Source organism: Pterocles gutturalis, unplaced genomic scaffold, assembly GCF_000699245.1.
Source record: "Pterocles gutturalis isolate BGI_N339 unplaced genomic scaffold, ASM69924v1 scaffold47756, whole genome shotgun sequence".
NCBI lineage: Eukaryota > Metazoa > Chordata > Aves > Pterocliformes > Pteroclidae > Pterocles > Pterocles gutturalis.
Genome location: NW_010107301.1, coordinates 8,255 through 28,200, shown reverse-complemented (window position 1 = coordinate 28,200; position 19,946 = coordinate 8,255). Strand labels below are relative to the sequence as shown.

At 36.2% G+C, this 19,946-nt stretch overlaps 1 protein-coding gene across 1 annotated transcript in view; it reads left to right on the top strand.

Annotated features, from left to right (window-relative positions):
- Positions 1-1,274: 1,274 nt before the first annotated feature.
- The window catches only part of LOC104472386 (methyltransferase-like protein 25), a gene marked incomplete at its 3' end in the record, with an annotated part of 19,493 nt that continues 821 nt past the window's right edge, over positions 1,275-19,946 (top strand). The window contains 5 exon segments of the mRNA XM_010088047.1: positions 1,275-1,325; positions 1,327-1,365; positions 7,492-7,699; positions 11,098-11,198; positions 16,711-17,343. Coding sequence (XP_010086349.1) covers positions 1,275-1,325; positions 1,327-1,365; positions 7,492-7,699; positions 11,098-11,198; positions 16,711-17,343 — 1,032 coding nt within the window.

Here is a 19,946-nt window from a genome sequence, read left to right as displayed (position 1 = left end):
GCACGCGTGGGCCTCTCGGTGTCTTTCCCCCGCTTCCAGCCGCCCCAGGTTCTACAGGTGACATCGGTTCCTCTTCTCGCTCTTCACCCGTCCTCGTTGCCCTCCTTTCTGTGTTTAAAATAATTTTCCTTTAATAAAACAGGAGAATTTCACCCCACTCTGCTGAGCTGCTTTTTTTCTCCCCCCGGTGTCTTTCCCCGCTGCCTTCCTGCGGCCGTGCCCGTGCCCATGTGCCATTAGCCTGCCTCCGGCTGAAGCTCCTTCAGCTTCTCCGCGCTTGGGTTTGCTCCAGCAGCGCTCACCTTTTCCAGGGCAACCGGCGGCGTTTCGACCCGCCAGGGTTCAGGTGAAGTTGTGGTGGGGGGGAATTGCACTGCAGGAGAGTCTGGGTCGTGACAGTTGTGATGATGGTCTCGTTTTTATACATGTCATCCTGCTCGTTTAGAAATGAAGTGAAACTCCTCACTGTTGGGCTCTTTTGCACTTGACTAATTTCTCAAGAACAGAAGTAAAATGAACCAAAAAAGACGCCTCCACGTGAGTGGAAAGATGTGATGGTTAAAAGTCCTCCCAATGTTGGAAGTCTGGAAATGTGGAGGACAGCTGGAAAAGGCTTAAACACCACTTTCCTATATATCTGTAATAATGAGTGTCTGGCAAAGGATGACAGGAAAGCGGTTTTATTTCTGACAAGACCTATTTAAGAAGCACTTCATATTTTTAGTCATTTTCAAGTAACTCAAGAGGAGGCCAGCTATGAAACTGAATTTACTTCAGTCCGAGTAAAAGGGAAATGTACCAGTAACACGCTTTCAGGCAGAGCACAGAAATGAAGATAAAGCATCTGAAAGGGATGTTGTTAGGGGGGACTGAGCCCCAGCAAAGAGATTGATTTCAAGACTAAGGTAAAATCTCTGAAAAAGAACTTAGCTGAGGAAAACCTGCATCATGCCAGAGCTTATGGAGCGTAGATAGCTCTCTCGTAGCATTAGCGCTGACACACCATGTGAAGTGACACGTGAGACAGAAAAGCACGTTGAGTGTAATAGAATGGTCCACAAAAAGTAGCATGTGGAGGTTTTTTTTTACTTTTTGGCATGGAAGACAGGCTAAGATAATGATTTGGATTTGGAAGGAGATTGAAGAACTGTGAATTGCTACATCACTTGTAAGATTTCTCTCTTGGATCCAAAGACCTTCAAAATATTAACTGTAAGACTCATTTTTAAAGGGTGGAGGTATTTGGGAAAAAAACTCACTGAATTTATTTGTGCATGAAAAAGACACTGGGTTATGAATTACCTTTGAGAGCCAGATGGAAACTAAGACAGTGGTCCAGTCAGCAAACAAAAGTGTTGAGAAGCAGTGAGGAAAAACTTTTAAAGTTTTTGACAGGTCATATGGGAGTCAGAACTGATTCAGAGCAACAGGACATAAAATTAAATGTAAATAGAGGTTGGAACAAAACTAATTGTTAAATGAAGTCATCAAAAAGAAAACACTAAAGGAAAATGATCCTCATTCTTAACCTGTTTCTATGGCAAAGCCCATGGAATTATTCAGACACTGAAGTAATAGCCTGTAGAGTAGAAGGAGAATCGGCAAAGTACTGTTTTGTCGATTTTAAAATTGGAATGGTTTAATGATTTATATTCAAAATGCATGTTACAGAATCTGATATAGAAATTACTGGAACAAAAGACAACTTATGGCTAAAATGAAGCAGGTGTTTTAGAAGGGTATGGAGCCTTCATGCTGTGGCTAAGATACAACACTTCTTTGGTCTCTGGAGGGATTATTTGTGCTCAAAAAATAGAGACTTGCTCCTTTTTTTCTAGCCTCAAAATTACAGTATGCTATTTAACATTTGGAAAGTTTTGAGACACTCCCAAAATTTCTCCAGTATCATGACAAAATTGGAGGCACTGCAGTGGAATGTGCACGTGCTCGCTGTTCATGCCTGACTCGTTTGACTGCATGGTCTCTGTCCATCCAGTCATATGATGAAAATACATTGTAGTAGAATATGAGTTTCGCAGTGAAGATACTTGCAAACATCTACCTATATTTGAAAATTAATGCACTGTTAGCCTGCATTCAAATTAGGATTGGGAAACTTAATATCATAGATTATTTGAGTGCATTAATGCAACTTAGTAACATTAGACATCAGAAACCAACCATTAGAGATCTTGATACTCAACATAAAGAGAAATTGTTCTTCCTCATAGTCCTCTAAAATGCTAACTGTATGTATGGTTGTTCTTCCAAATTATCAGATATTTGAATGTTATTTATATTTACCTTTAAATGGGTGCTAAAAGTCTCTCGTAACATGCTGTCATTCATAGCACTACCTTTTTTTTAGAGTGTGACTCTGAGGACAGATTTATTTTCCATGCTCAGGTGACATTGTGGTCACGTACTCCAAACACCTCACTCAAAATGTGTGTAAAATGACATTTTGATTTCACATTGCAAAACCTTTGCTTCCCAAGAGGTTGAGAAGTTTTACATTTAGACATTCAGAATCCCCAAACTATTATGAAAAGTTTTCTAGAATCTGTTCTGATAGGGATCCCAAATTAAATTATAGAGAAACATAAGGTACATTTGACAGAGCTGATCTGAAAATGTGAAGTTGTCAGTTCATAGTCACATGGCTCTGCCAACTGAAAAGTAACATTATTGCAGATTGGCACAAAACTGGTATTCTGCACAATATTTTATATTACTATATGGATTTTGACAAATGCGTATGCTAAATGGTAGCCCTAAAAGCTAGCAAGCAAGAAATTACCAATCTCTTGTACAGTATTATATGCAAAAGATAATAATGTTACAGAACATTACATTCCATATTCTGTAAATCAGTTTCAAAGAATATTTTTCAGATACTCCTCAGATGATATTTCATTATAATGACCATATAAAGGGTGGGACCATTGTTGTCAGTTGTACCCTACAGAAAAACTTCAGATCCGTTTTTAGATGTAGAAAACTGGTTTATATTTTTATACATCAAAAAGCTGACATTTGTCATATTGCATCTTATTTATCATGTCATGGCTGTAAATTGGACACAGGCACAGAAAAATCTGTGTTTAAGTATTTTCATATTTTAGTGTAAATTACTGTTTGTACTGTGATTCCAATTTTTTTGGCATATGTTTCTTTCCACTGAAGATTTATTTGCAGATGTGTGGACTCACTGGTTAAAAGATGTACTAGATTTCATCTTGTGAGCAACTAAAGTAGAACCATTGTAAGAAAACGAACGTTTTTAATATTCATAAGTAAGATGTAGTCTCACAATTGCTTTTCCATAGCTTGAAGTCATGCTTCAGATATCTTAATATAGTTGGTCTTTTTTCTTTTACTTGGCAAGCTGGGAGAACAATTTAAATTTGGTAGGAGTGTTATCACAGACGATATACTAGTGATCTTGTATGAGATCTTACAAGTTCTATTCATGTTCTTCCATCAGATAACTGAATTCAGGGAAGTTCTAGAACATGAGTATTACTGCATTTAAGTTCAGTTAAGTGAGATTTGTAAGGAGAGATAATATATTTTATGTCAGGTGCTGAGAAGGCAAGCAGTGGGTTTATAAGCTTTTCACGAGTTCTGACAAAGAAGCAGAAAACTCCACATTTTAATAATCAATCTTTGACCTAGGGAAAGTTAGGAAGTTTCACGAGAAATTGTATTAGTGCCATAAAGTGGGATCAGCAAGGTGAAAGCAAGATTGGGTTGCTAACTATTGTGAACTCTAATCTGCTGAATATTTGCTTATGCCTTTGATCATGGTGAGCTATTTGAAAGTTAGATGGGAAAAATAAGGATTAATTTCTCCAAGGGTATAGGTTTAATGACTTTCCATATCAGCGTGAGGGTAGCGTCATGTAAGATGTGTGTGTGCGTGGTTGATGATAGTTTTCTTTTTGTACTGTAGCAAGTTTGTATACGTAATTCACATGGTGTTTATTTCCACAGTGACTGTTGGGTGAAAGGTGCCGATGAGGTATATAATGTGTATTCCTTACAGAGGAGATGAGGGATGCAGGTTTTGCTCTGTTTTGGATGATGGCTGGTGTTGTAGAAGCAATGTGTTTTAGGTCAGTGGCGTTCTTGCATTTAGTCATTTGGTGGATATTAAGAGTATGGCCATTATGGTATCCAAGGAGTTGATGTTGATCCAGTTTGAAGAAAGGTGACTAGAGATTTTGCAGCAGAAATGGAAGAGAGCGCCCTAGCTTTCACTCCAGATATAGCTTCAGGACAGTATTGATGTAATTACTTAAACAAAATATTAAACTCCTTGTGCAAGCGTGTTGTCCTTGTGTGTGTATTTGTGCCCATGTTCTGAATTAACTAGTACTGGCTCAGAATGGCCTTTCTGGATGAGGAGGTAGATATATTGGCCTAGGCCTTGTAGAAGATTCAGTTGGACTGGGATGCTGTTCTGGTTTGAGATGGTAGACAAGTCTGATGCTTTGAAACAAACCTTTTCCAGTATCTCTTTTGGTACTGTGCATTGGAGGGGCTGGTATTGACATAGATCATGTTTATAACCAACATTTAGGTACCTAACCTGTCAGTAACTTTTGAACTAAAATAAGTACATAAATGTAGTATTTATGACACCTATAGGATATTTCAGGTTGTTTTTTTTATTTTCTGTTTCTGCTAGCTGTAAAGTTTACATTAAGAACAATTCTAAACTGCTTAATATTAATGAAAGAATGCATATATTAGTACACTTTTAGTCAACAAAGGTGTCTTTTTGTAGACTTGTTATGCGACAGTGACATGTTTTTGTGAATTTCGTTGCTATCCTGTTATGTGGAGGAAGAATGACAGTATTTCTTCTCATACGTCTGAGTATCTGATGTCACTGTAATGATAGAAAGCATTTTTTTTCCACTGGTGATACAGTTCTGTGTATTTAAAATACAAAGATCAATGAAAAACACCCAATATCTAGACAGACATTTTGAAAAAATATTGCTTAGGTAGCAAAATGTAGTTGATAGATGTGTAATACACATGTATGGAAATGAAAATTACAAAAATAAAATTTTATTCAGATGTTTCTCGTGCATTTCACGTGTGCTGAAGAAATATTTTGTAACAGGATGACATTCCAATGTATTTTCAAAACTCCTTTATTTCATATAATATTATGTCATTAAGAAAATAAATTAATTCTGGGGAAAAGGTTTTTGCTTGACTGATTTTTGTTTTGTTTTGTCATACAAGATTGTCCAGTATATTCAGAAATGTGTACCAGTTGCTAAAAAGGTTATGTGTTTCATTGTTATGTGCTCCAGTTGTCTAAAATGCAAAAAAAACCCAAACCAAAACCACCAAACCCCATACTGGTCTCTGAGGAAATAAAATGTGGAGATGAAGAACGACATAAATGTATATTAGAATGAGCTGGATTTTTCTGAAGTGTGTTATACCAAATACTATACTAATTCACAGAGGTCATAATGTACATGAAACAAAGTGGAACACCAATCAACAAAAATAGATTTCTTCTTCACCTGGCAAAACTGCTGAATGTCTGGCTGGTCAAAATATCCCTCTGCCCCTTTTAACTTAATGTCTCATCTCTATCGCTTTCTCGATAATTGTTGGCCTATACTTGCTTGTTAAGTCTCTTTTTAAACCTTGTTCTTTTTCTTGACAGATTAGTGATTTTCCCCCACTGCATCAAACCTACAGATTTCTATGCATTTTTACTGATTCAGGCTACATTCATTTTGTGAATGCCTAAATTTTATGGTATGCTGTTCATTCCCGGAAAATCTAAAATAAGTTAAATGACTGCACATCCCTTAAAAATAAATAAACTACAGTTTTTCTTCTTCAGCAATAACTCAAGCTGTGACAGTTTCTTGTCAGAATTCCTTGCGTGTCATTTATCCAGCAGAAAGCAAAAATACTATTTGTGTATAGATATTCCCATCCTTTTATGGTTGCTGAAACTTTTTTTTGGAAAAAAAAGCAATTCTACTATTCTGTCCAAAAGTGTGTGATTACCTTATGCCATTATATTAGTCTCTTCCATTATTTGCTTAATTTGAAGTTATTGTCAAAAAGGAGCTTTATTTTTCTTCAGTCATTTCAAAATGCACACGTCTAATTTATTGTCTTTCTGTACCATATGTTACAAAGACTTTAGAAAGCAAAATTACACCTTCTCCCTAAAACCTTTGCAGTCCTTATTCTGTGTTAGTATTTCTCTTTTTTTCTGTTCTCTAGTAGCATGTTACACCCTTATTCTTCATGAAGTTTCACTAACTAAAAGTTTCTGGATGTTCATAATTTCAAGTAAGGAAGTCACATATAGAGAAATATGCCTTTCTTTTTTGATTTTGTAGTAGAGAGGAGTAGAGTGAGAAGTGCCGTGCAGACATTGGAATAATATTAATTCTGATCATAGCTTAGACAATGTTTATTCTCTCTTAGGTCCAGTGTTTGTTTGCTGGACTCATGCCTTTGTAGTGTAACACTGTGAAAACTGACATGTTGACACCGTTGGGACTGTTTTCAATAAATTGTATTCTGTGCATAACCAGTAATTGTGGTAATGCAAGAAAATTAAGAGCATTAGAGATGAGGTCTGTAAAAACAGTTGTATCTGTTGCCGTGCAGGTGGGTAGGCCAGATTCAGGAGAGCTACTGTGCTGTCTGTGCATGTGGTCAATATCTGCCCATGAAACAAAAGGCAAACCAGGAGACATTTTCTAAATCTTTGTAAGTTTGCTGGACTTGCTAGTTTTTTTTATATTCTAAAAGAATTACAAATATTTAAAACTTATTAGCAAAACTGTATAGAATTCACAGTAGTTTTAGCTAAATAGAGAGGAAGTAGACAATACAAAACAATCTCTGAATTAATAAATTATTCATACCAATATGTTTCACTTAAAAATAAATGTAGATTTTTGGAACTAAGAACAAAGTAACACCAAACTGAAGCATTTCATCCTGAGTCAAACAAAATATGAATTGGAATCTAACTTTGGCTCATCCCTGTTTGGTAATTAAAATTTATTTAATTCTTCCAGCAGATTCACCAGCTACAAAGCAGTTTGGAAAGTACATTGATATAGTGATTGGAAATCAAAACATTTTATATATTGAGCACCTGTATTTCTTAAAAAATCAAGTAGTCTGTATTGTCAGATGGGGGTGACTAGGAAATGCATAATGAGCAAGTTTGTAAACAAAGAGAAGTGATAATGTTGACTGAATTCTCTTGTTGATTACACCAAAGTAGCTCTGCTAAAACAATTGATTTTTTTTCCACATTTACACTAGTTCAGCTAAGAGCAGAACTGAACCTCAGTTCTGAAGGGGGAATACAGCTGAAGAAAAATAATGAGTTTTCCCACTTATGGAAGAAAAATTAATGGTTACTTCTGTCTGATGCTAAGTATTTATTGCTTGCAGTTCTCTGTCAGCACTATTACAAAGACATCAATCATGGTTTACAGAAATCTTTTTCTTTTCTGGACAGATGATGACACGTTTTCCAATGTGTTCTGTGAAAACTCTAAGAAACTTATCAATGTACATTTGTTTGCCCTGGCTGCTAAGTATTATTCTTTGTCCAGCCTTGGAGTGTGTACCCCATTAGAAGACCTACTTGAAGCACTGAGAGGAGACAATCAAGGAACAACAGGTATTTTTACATTTTTATTTAAATATTTTCTTCTTCACAATAGGACCTGCAGAGTTTTGGTTTTGGAGGGTGGTTTGTTGTTTTGCTGTGGTTTTTTTTTTTTTTTTTTTCTGACATGCTGCTCACTTCGATTTTCATTTGTTCCTAGATAGCTTCTTCATTGCCTTTGTTTATAAAATAGATTATCTTGCTAAAATTTGAGTAGAGGGGTCACAGCATTCATTACCTATAGACCCCTCCTGAGATTCAGTTTTAAAGGGCATGAAATAGACAAGCAGGCACATCATTATTTGGTTTGTTTTTCTTCTCCCTGAGCGGCACAAATCATGGTCGCTATTCTTGCTTTTTTTTAAGTCTCACATTAAATCTGGCAAGTGGGTTTTCCTGTTACATCGTTTGTTTAATATTAAATATGTGCTTTGGTATTTAGCTGAGTATGGCCCAATAAGTGGCATTTATTCTTACTTGGACTGCTGTAATTTTCACTGAAAATGTGCTCTTCATGGAGTCCTCAGTCTTTATAGATTTGTCACTGTCTTTCAGATTTCTCATTAGTTTTTCGGAGATAGACTGAGCAGTTCTCTGCCTTTGCCTTCTAGTGTGTTTTATCTCTATAATACATTAAAACTCTGACATTTCCTATCCTAAGTGATAGCACCATGATATATGTTGGGCATCTCTCCCATTTTCTACAGCAATCTTCTCTTTCCAATTTTACCATTTTCCATGGTTGACTCCCCAGTTTTTCATTTCATCAGGAATACTAAAATGCCGTGGCTAAGATAGTCTTAATGGTTTGTTGTGCATTGGTCTTACTTTCTGGCTTCTTCCTTGTGCTCTTCATTCATCTGAAGCCCTTTTTCCTTGTTTGACGACTGTATGCTGCTTTTCTTCCACTTGCTTTTTAGCTCTTCTTTTTTATTATGCTCAGACTTAACTCTGTATTTCAGAAAATATATTAATTCCCTGACATACTAAAGCTTGCAAGTCAAGAGAAGAGTAAGTTTGAGAAAATTGGCAACTTTACGATGGCTTTGGTCGTTTTCTGAAATCAGGATAAATCCATTTATGTTTTAGATGTTTTAAATACATTTTCTAAGTCAAACATACTTATGAGCCTATTCCCACAGTTTGCATACTTGCATAGTTCTCCAACTTCTTCACCATCTTAATGTATACATATTGCTATCCTTCCTTGGAATAATTGGTAGGCACAAATATTTAAGCGTATTGTGGACACAGCTACTCAGAACGGAGCTCTGAGTCTAAAGGGCTTTCTCTGTTGCTTTCTAACGAAGGTCACAGTGGTCCTTATTGCACCATCAGTTGCTTCCAGTGAGTACACGGGGTCCAGAAGAGCCTGGCGCAAGGAGAGGAATCCAGCAGAGAAAATTTCCTTCGGTACAGGCTTCACATCTGATATAAAAAGTGAGGGTTGCTAGAGTACTGGATTAAGAGTACTCTCTACCTTTGCAATGTGTTTATGGCCAAGGTAGCAGTCATGCAGTTACTGTTAGCAAATCCGTCTTTAAATTCTGTGTACTGGAATATCACTCTGCCTCAATGGTTTTTTAGTATATGGTTATCCCCATCCCTCACTCTGGCTTATGGAAAGAAGTCTAAAAATGGTTAAGAAAATTTAGCAGCTGAGGCGATAGATACGACGTATAGGTAGGTATAAGCAAACTATGATTTTTCTACCTGGAACCTCAGCTTTCTAAGTTGGGTCTTGTTTCTGGATTTCTGGATTTCTTCCGTGTTTGAAATCCTTAATTTGTCTTAAGTGCTCTCTGAAATGGTACTTCACACAGCATTACCCAATTCACTGATATTACCCTTTCAAGTTCTTACCGTAGCAAAGAGTAAAAGGTGCAATATGTGGTGATAGTTCAGAGTGACAGTGCAGCTTCAGAGAACAGTCAAACAACTTTTATTTCTGTCAGGAAGTTAAATGTCTATTTCTTCCTGTTCCCATTCTGCTCTTTCTTCTGAAAAGCCTGTCCAGGCACAAAAATGTTCAAATATAAACAAAAAAGGGACCTTTTATGTTTTCATTTTTAATTTTTTTCTGTCTTTTTTTCTTTCATTTGAAATGCTTACACATTAAGCTTTTTTGGGACACCATGTAGGTCTTCATGATTTTAAAGTTTAGGAAAATCTTTACTGAAATGGCAAATGCTTGTTTCTGCTGTTTGTTTTGTTTAAAAGTATTTTAATCTATTTTTTCTTTTGTTGGTTCATAGAGTCTATATTAGATTTTAAGTATTGTCATAACAGTTTATTATAAAAAAACAGATGTATAAGAAATAGAGAGATCCTGTGGGTTTTGTGGAAAAATAGAGAAAACATTAGGTTTCTCATGAGCTCAGTTCAATTCCCCACTCTCTTTTAAAGAAGTAACACTCTTGGCTCTGTTCCCAGCATGATCTGATCAGGGAATGAACATAGTTTTTGCCTAATGATCAGTTTCTGGACAGATGAACGCATACTGTGCAGAAAGCAGAGAATGGGAAAGTATATTAATCTGCCTAGTCATGTAGAAAAAGTCATGTCTTCTAGGAGCATGCTCATCAGTAACGGTCCAGTTTCTTCTGCCATCACTCAGACTTACAAAAATTTCCATCAATTTAACTAGAGCCAAGTCTTCAGTAGTGTTGGCCACCAAAGAGAAATGTGTGGGTTTCTCCCAAGAAAGCGACTTCTGAGCTCCTCCTTTGGTTGGGGGATGTAGAGTTTAGCAAGTGGGTGCTTGGTATTCTGTGCAAGCAGTAAATGTGTGGTAGAGATGGACTCCATCTCATTAATACATTTTCCAGCAACACTGAAAGGAGTGATTTTCTATCATAACGATGTAACAGTTCTATAACCCGTCAATATAAATAAAGAAAATAAAAGTGCATCTTCCTTTGAATTTCCCCAGCATCACTCATAACTTTTATTTGTCTCCCACTTGATATTGTGAGCAAATCTGCAGAATTAACAAGCCATCCTGTGTGACTATTAATTGCGCCTGCCCTTATATTTCATATATATAAAGGTAAATGTGATAACACAAAAATAAATATTTTTTAATGAACAGGAAGAAATAATATATTTTTATAGTAGTAGCTATTGTCTAACATCTGGTCAGGTATTAGATATGCTACATCTTAAAAACTACACTAATAATACTTAGTTTTACAGTGTGTTGAATTTTACTAACTCATCGATAATTCAGAAGTTTAGTCTTGTCATAGTTTAGTGAGTTTTTAATTGAAAATTACTATCCTTAAAATCTAAAAATACTATAGCATATTTTTAGGCTGGTATTTTTTCTGATTGTTCACAAATCTGATCAGAAATCTTTATTATTATTATAGATTGTGTTAATGTGTATTTATTTTCTTAATCTGATACAGTTATCAAAACTGATGAGTTTATGAATAATAAGAAATCACATGAAGTGCAGGTGATGTCAGAGCTGGTAGACAACATAGCAAATTATTGTGGCATAAAGCAGGTAAGAAACCATTTCTTACTGTATGTTACAAATTATTCTCCTTATTGTGTCCAAATACATCATTTTGATATACTGTCATGGCTGTTCTTATTTTTCCTGTAAATAATTGTAGCTAAAGAAGAGCCTTTAGGGCCAAGCTGAGGGACAGTTTTGTTTGCAAATGTATTGTTCCAAAGGAGCTGCCTTTCAGTGAGTCATAATAATTTTATGACTTATGAAAAATTCTAAGAAATTGTAATAATCCTCTATGTGTTGAGCAGCTAAAAATGGTACTGCTTGTTGGTATTCACAGGTATTGCCTTTTTTATTAGTGTTATATTGCTGGCATTGCTTACAATAAGCATCAGCAGAGATGCTTATGGTAGAGAGAGAGCAAAACTTTGTTCTTCTTCTGTCAGACACACAAGAGTGCCACATAGAGACTGTAGCAGAAAATCTGAAAAATTTTGAAAGCCCATCTCATTCTGGTGCAAGAGGTTGAAATTGTTTCTTATTGTTTAATGCTGTTCACCTTTGTTTAACACGGATTGCTATCTATCAACTATGAATTTGTTTTTGACTTTTTTGGTTTGAAGAGAGACCAGATTAAGCAGAGATTTATGTAGCAGAGTGTGCACGAAGTATGTTTGTTAGAACATGTGTGAGATCTGGACACCCAACACCATTATCACACAGCAATTACTCTGTGAATTGGCTGTTTCATCCACCAGGTGGCAAGTTCATTCTTGGATAGTGAAGAATTGCAGGATTCCTTTCTCAAATGTGATTGTAACTTTTTTTTTTTTTTTAACATGTAGTTAACATGTAGATTGCACAGTGCACTAGATCACTGTTGCATTAAAACCTCAAGAGATGCCTACTTATGGATCTGTTGACAAAACACAAGCATCGCAACCATACTTGACTTTTGAGTACTGTATTTCACATTCTATTAGGCAAAAGTACACCAATACCATTTTCTCGGTTTACATACGTGTAACATACAATTTTTCTGTGAGCTTTTTCAATGTTAAATTTGCTTTTACATTCCACGTCTTAGACCTGTGTTGCAGTTTAAATATCTGGGTGAACTGAGTTAGTTTAATCATTTAGATCTCTATAATGCTAGTAACTGGCTAATGTAACTTCATCCTGGCTTTAAACTGTAGATGACTAGTGGCTGTGGACACTGTATTTGATTCCTTTCTCACCTGGGCTGCACTTGTGTTCTGTGCAAGTGGCTGTAAGTGTAAATGGAGACTAATTTCCTCCAGCCTAGTATTCATTCCCACAAAGATTTGTGGAGAACAAACTATATTTGTTTAAAACCAAAAATTAATAAGGTATCTGCCTCAATTTTATGCTGAACATATTCCCTCTGAGCCTTTTTTTTTTTCCCTAAGCAAATATATTTGAGTGTAGTTTAATGTATTGGGTGTGGGTAAGGGGGAAGAGACCACTGCATCTGGGCAGACCAAGGCTGTATTACTGTGGTCTCTGGTATATCTTGTCCCTCTTGTGGTGCCTGGCCTTTGTAATGTGAGAGTGCAAGTTGGCGTGCTCCATACCTGCACCGGGAAGGTGGCTAAAAATTGATGGTGTGGCCAGTCGTGTGCCAGGGTAGAGCAGATGGCCGTGCTCTGCCCACTTGAGTGGTAGCGATGTAGCCGCAGCGTCCCGAGTTGCTGCATGCCACCACCGAAGGCGGGCCCCAAAACTTGGGTTCAGCTCTGAGTTGCTAAAGCTGAACTTGGATTAGGAAGTTGTTTGGCTCGGACCAAGTTTAATTTAAATAATGTAAATGATGCAGTACTCTTGATAGGTTTGGGTCAGGCCTGTGGTGTCCTTGGAAGCAGAGATCAAAACTCTGAATCCTGACTGACCAATGAAGGCAAAGTTTTAGGCAGTCTTCTCCTTGCAACTAGGGTTACCAGGTAAACGGAGAGCTGCAATTAAGGCTAAATATTACTGGATGAGACACAATCAATTTGTGAGCATCTGTGATGGCTGACAGTGGTGGAAGGCGATCTCTGGCAGCTCTTTCCGGAACCAGCTGCGGTGACAAGCTGGGTGCTCTCAACAGCCGTAAAGTGGACATGCTCTGTAAAGAATAGAAATATGGTAGCAGCCGATTTGTGAAAGTAACTTCTTCCATTGTTAGCATGTTCTTCGCCTTGCTTACCTTTTGCTTCAGGCAAGTATTAATCTTTGTGTTGAAGACTTTCATGTCAGAAAAAGCTGTGGGAGGGTGTAGTTTGCTTACAATGCACTACTAAATGTTCTCTGAGTTTGCTGGAAGGTGGTGTTTCATATAGCATTTTCATTTAGGTTTAAATGGTTCCTGTGAGATTCAGGAATGAAAGGAGAGGAAAACCCATATTCAGAGAATAAAAAAGTAGAGCCACCTTAATGACCTAACCTAAGTCCCAGTGTAGCTGGTTACTAACAAAATCTCAAACCAATCATTATTAAAGATCTGTCAATATACTGCAATTTCATGCAGTGATTATGCACTTTTGTCAGATGGCTTGGATGGATTAAGACAAAGGATTATTTTCTATTTGTTTTTTGAAAAAATTGTAACATTTAATGAAAAATATTATTGCAGTATATCACTGAATATGAAGTGCTGTCTGCCCTATATTAACTTTTTTCCATCTTGGTCATAGGCTGTAACAAAATTTATTTGTGCAAAGTTACAAATCCCTAATATATGAAAAGAGCTTTCCAGATCCATTTAAAAAAAAGAGAAAAGGCTCCTTCTCAGTTATTAAAAAAGCGGCTCCTTTTGTTTTGGTTGCCTTTCAACTTAAAAAATATAGGAATTGTAAAATTTTAGGAGAGTTTTTTCCTTATTGATTTTTTTCTATGCTTCTCACAAAACTAAATATATGTGGCATTTAATTAAAAAATCTAGAGCTATGAAAACACAACACATGTTTTACAACAGCACGTGTCCTCAGGGTGTTTCTTTCAGATATTACAGATGACTGACGGATTGAAAAATGCCCTACGTTTCACCTCCATACCCATGATGTATACATCATTATAATGGGTGGTAGAGGATATTACTCTCTTATGGTATTTTATAAGGTAGTATAATAAATAGTAAAATGAGAATAAAAGCAAAAATTTTATTACTACTGTAATCACTTCTAAGTTAATGTTTTGAATTAAAACATCAAAGCAAACTAACTAAAGGGTTTTTTTAAGTTGTTTACTGTCCATTTTAAGCATTGTTCCTGTTGTACAAGTGGAACTTTATTTTATAAAGTTCTTGATTAAACTCTGAAAAGAAGACAGTGATGATTCTTCTTTGTTTAAATGCACATTTGTTTTCTTTAATGTATTTGTGAAAATTTTCCTTAGAAATTGCAGCATGTGCAGCAAGAGTTGCAATGTGTAATGTAAGCATGATATAATTCTGCATTCAGCATCCATTAAATTTGTGATTTCGTGCTGGGAAATGTTGGAATGCTTCTGGAAACAAAGTTCCTGATTGCACTGTGCCAGAAAATGTGTTTAAACATAGTACCCAACTCACTATGGACAAGACCTTTGGAGTTCATTATATCATGGAAATTTCATTTTAAAAGTTCATGCTTGGCAGATACTCTATGGATTGCTGATTACCTTTCCTTATGTAATCAAGGGAAGGTAAAGCAGGGATTAATTTAATGCCGACTATTTGTTTAGCACAAGATCATTGCCGGCTTATTTTTAGTCAAATTTTCCTTTCGTTTTAAAACTATGCTCCTAGTGCTAATTTAACCATATATTACTATTTTCTTTTTTACTTGGAAACAACTAAAAAAACTTTACCCAAACAGCAGTTTGTCTTTACAGCCACCAGAGGTCACATGTAGGAGTTAGGAATAATTCACTCACTGACTCCTGTGTCCAAATGCTGCCTTTCACAGAAATAGTTAAAAACCTTGTAGAAGTGGAGGTGTGCATAGTGTAATAGTAACATCTGTTGCATAAAATAGTGGGTAAGATCATTCCTTGAACACTTTTCTTTCCTTTACTTTTAAATAATCTAGGAAATTATTGGTGATAAATGTGACAAATAAATGATATTATCAAAAAGTATGCTTAGATTGTATCAATTCTATTTCATTAAATTCACTTCGGTACTGATTTCATTCAAAAATTGGAGGATTGTAGCATGCCTAGATGGCAAATATGCAGTAATATCACTTGACAAGTGCAGATGAGAAAGCCGTGTGCAGCCTGGGTAAACACTTCTTACCTAATAGACTGTGTTCTCCACTGTTTTTTGTAGGTTTTAGTGACATTGGTTCCAATTTTTCTTTCTAATTCCATGGCTGTACAAATATTTAACCTAGAACAAGGAATAAATATTTTTCATTTCAGTAAGAGTACTGACTATTCTTACCTGGTGAAAAACTATGCAGTTGAGTTTAAGATGGATCCCTGTAGTGTATGGTGGTATTTGGATTTACAAATATCATTGTAAACTTTCTTATGAGCATGTGACAGACCAAGAACAAGACATAGATGTTCTTGAATCAAACACTTTCAGGAGCATCTGCAAAGTAATTGTATCTAGTCAATGTAATTTTTGTTAGATACCAGAACAGAAGTGAACATTATCATTTTCTTTCTTAGAGAAATGTTACTTTGCCTATTCTTGTAAAATATTTTGTTATCTGTTCGTTACAAGTCAAAACACACATGATATAAAGCTATGATTATGTACTCAAAGGTCCCAGGTTACCCTTGTTTCTGCTGCTACTCTGTATAGTATTTTCCCTCCTGTGTTATATCAGTCACTGCAGTAGCACATGCTGTCAGCTAAGAGACAAACTAAACTGTCAGCTGCTTATCCCCTCCATTCACTCCTTCCTCCAGAACAGAGAGTGGAAAGCACATGACATATAAGCCCCTTTGTATTATTACAAGAGCATTCTTATGTTAGTCAAAGCTGTATGGATCATTTGCATGGAATGGGAAGATGGTATAAATAAACATGCTGACATAAAAGGGGGTATTAATATCACCTGTCTTTAGGTCACATCTGAAGTGGTTAAGTTAGGCACCAAATCTGAAGATTCTTATTTCTGTACACCAAGTGATAGTAGACTCCTCAGTATGGGAGTTAGGTGCCTAAAGCTATATACTCCGAATGGTTTCTCTGCTGACTCAATATCTTGACTCAGTTTAGCAAGGGCAGGTAGTGTTGTTGGTGGTTTATTGTTATTTTCTTTAGCAGAAGGAAGCTCTGTGTCAAAAAATACACTGAAAGTCTTTCCCAGAAGAGTCGGGGTGTGTGCATTGCATAAGCATTGCAGTGTCTGTTCTCTGTAGCAAACTAGTTAAGACTTAGTTCTCTGTTTTAAAGCCAGAAGGTGGATCAACAAAGCAAATTAACTAAATATATCAGGAGGGATAACTGATCAAGTAATTAAATCCATGCTTAAATTTTTAGGGAATTATTTTTCATTTGTTTGAATTGTGTCTTGTTAATCATTAATGTAGTGATTTTTTTTCCCCCCCCCCCATGATCTAGGTGATTGATATAGGTTCTGGGAAAGGCTACCTGAGTTCATTTTTGTCCATGCAATATAACTTAAAAGTTTATGGAATTGACTCCTCAAACACCAACACTAATGGTGCTCATGAAAGGAACAGAAAATTGAAGAAACACTGGAGAGCATATCAGAGTCGAGGAAGAGCAAACCTTGAAAGTCAGAGGTTGGAAAAGGCAAATAACAGGCCAGTGGAAAGTGAAATTCCATGTAAAGCAATTGCTGAAGAGCCCTTGAATAGTGACAGCAATCTTCAAAGTCAGGACCAAGTGACTATCCAAGATTTAGTTCCTTCTTGTGGTTTCACAGAAATAGCTACATCTGAAATCAGCAAGCAAACTGGAGTTGACTTGGTGGCTTGTACACAGTCTGATGAGAGCAAACTTTCTGAAGAGGTTCCTGATATTCTAGATGTACTGCCTGCTGATGCTGTAGAAGTTTTTTCTTCATCTCAGTGTAACTGTGGGGAACTTTGTGAAGAGGAGAAGGTGCAAAGAAGAATGGCATCTCTCAAGGCTAAAGCGAACAAGTCAAGTGAATCAAATCTGTATTTTCCATTGACCTCTTGCATCACTGCAGAAACAGAACTCAGTGACATCATAACAGATCTGGAGGTTATTTTACTAATATTTGAAGTAGATTGTCCATTGTTTTTATATTGCCATATTCAGATGTACATAGTGTTTGCTGAGTGTACAGAGTGCTGTCAGTGGTGTAAATGAATATTCTGACCCAATAATGTTTTTCAGACAGTTAGCAGAAGTGTGTCTAGCAGATACAGATTGTTTTTCTATTTTAATATATGTGTTGGGATTATTTTGAATATGTAAAGCAGCCTTTAGAATTTATGGTGTAGATAATAATCGGCTGTCAAAGTTAACAGCATGCATACTAGCACATTCAGGTATTTTGCAATTGTGGTTATAGATAACATCTAATTATTATTAAAAGAGTTATATTTACCAGGTAGATGGCTGTATTAAGCACTGAAATTTCAATTTTCCTGAAATTTTTAATTTTTTAAGTTTTATATTTTTGTGATTTCAGTTAAATTTTGAAGGCATAGGAGAATTTTTGTATGGTAAGCAACATAAAGAGCTTGCAAAGAGCCCTCTCTGCAAATAATATTTCTATATTTTGACTTTTGACAGTTACTTTAAGTTCATTTAGTAATATATTAGCTGACGGGGGTTGTGTCTACAGAAACAAGGCCAAGCTCAGCTGTGCAAAGACAGCGGCACAAGTCTAGAAGCTGTACGTCTGTTTAGTTCCTATGCCTGAGCTAACGTACATTGATTGGGTAGATATACTCAGTCTTCCGCGGAAAGGTGAAAACTTGCCTTTGTTCAGTAGTAACTGAACTGTTATATTCAGAGGTGTAATTCATCTCTGACTCAAGATCATAGGTTTGCGCTGATGGCCCTATAACTTGAGCTAATAAATCCTACTAAGTATCTGAGAACATGTGGAGCAAGATCATGCCTGTCTGCAAAAGACACCCTGAGCAGCAGGGTTTGTTGATGAAGCATATGCCTTTACATTTGCACAGTTGGATTTTGTATTCTCTTAGCATGTAGTTTGTATTATGTTAAAGGTAGAAGAAATCCCATATCGCTGTCTTCCTTTATAAAAAAGCCTTACTGTCAGAAAAGGTAAAAGCTTCATTGTGTTAAAAAATAGTAATAACAAAACTGCACATTATGTGTGGTGAGGATGTGTAATTAAAAAACTTGAAAATGTGCAATCATTTACATGTTTTAAAAGTATTTTGAGAATTTTTAGAAAGAAAATATTTTTTAGAAATAGTTTTACAAATATTTACAATTTTGTATTGTAACCATAAATTTCTTTTTCTCAAATTTTCCTAAGCTGAGGACAAATGGGGGATGGATAAAATTAGGATTTAATGATTTATACTGTAAATTCTGAAATTAATCTGCTGATGAAATATGGGTATAGGAATGCATGTTAGTTTATAGCCCAGGACTAATATTGAGATATCAGATTTTGCTACACTTAAGCGAACAATCCAGAAAGTACTTCCAGTTAAATCCAGGCAACTTTGCTGAAGTCAGTGATGGTCCAGAAGTGTACCTGACACAGACAGACTGCCCCTGTATTGTTCAGAAGTTTTGAGCATCATAATGTGTTTCTTCTGTCTTGCATCTTCCGCTAGTGTTCTCCCAAAAAAAAAATCTCTGTCTTTTCCTGTCCTGGGGTTTAAATGCTGCTGCCCTTGCAAATGCACATCTTCCCTTAGCTTTCAAGCCTTAGTCTTGTTCCACTATTTCTGTAATTGCATGTGGATAAAAGCTTTGTAGAATGGTGAGCTGAAGCTGACCGATAGGAAAAAAGTCTTTAAAAACTAAGCTGGACTGAAACTGAACTTTTGCCACCCAAAAATTTGGGATGCTAAGAAAAGGGGAAGGCAAGCACAGAGAAGCAGCAAGAAGTTGAAGGTGAGAAGGGGGACAGCAAGAATTACAAAAAAAAAACCAAAAAAAAAAAACCCCAAAAAACAAAAAAAACCCAACAACAACAAACCAAAAACAGAAGAAAGAGAAGGTTTTACTATTTCGCACATACATATATTATATAATACAGCTGGGTGAGAAAATCAGATACAGAGCAGAAAAAATGTGCATATAAAGTCAGAATTATTATAGAAGAGTATCCCAGTTGAATGTCTCTGGGCTAATTTCTTTTCGATTACCTGGTTAATAAATAAGTCTGAAATTCAGAGCAACACTGTTTACCATGTAGATTCCAACTAATAATGTCAGAAGGTGAATATCTTGTTATGAATGGTGAGAAGAGGGATAATTTGGATAGAGAAATAGAGGGAAAAGGGAAATTGAGGAAGAGGAAAGTAGGAAGTAGAATGGACAGAAGAGCAGAACAGGTGAAGCTGAAGTACTTTGTGCTATGGAAGAAAATGCCCATTTTTTGTATAGTAGTAGGCACACTGCAAAACCGTGGCAGTTCTACAGTTTTGGAAATAACAAAGCCTGCTCTTCACATTACATCTATATTTAGGAAGTGATTTTCATTTCAGCAATGTAAAAGAGCAGAAATGTCATAGACAGGTCCAGCCAGATTTACAGCAGTGAATCTGAAGTAAGAAAAGGAAGTAGCAGTGGTAGCAATAACAATAACAGGAAAGCTGGGAAAGGCAAGAGAAAATGGCCTGTGTCCAGTTACCATGTCGATGTTCCCT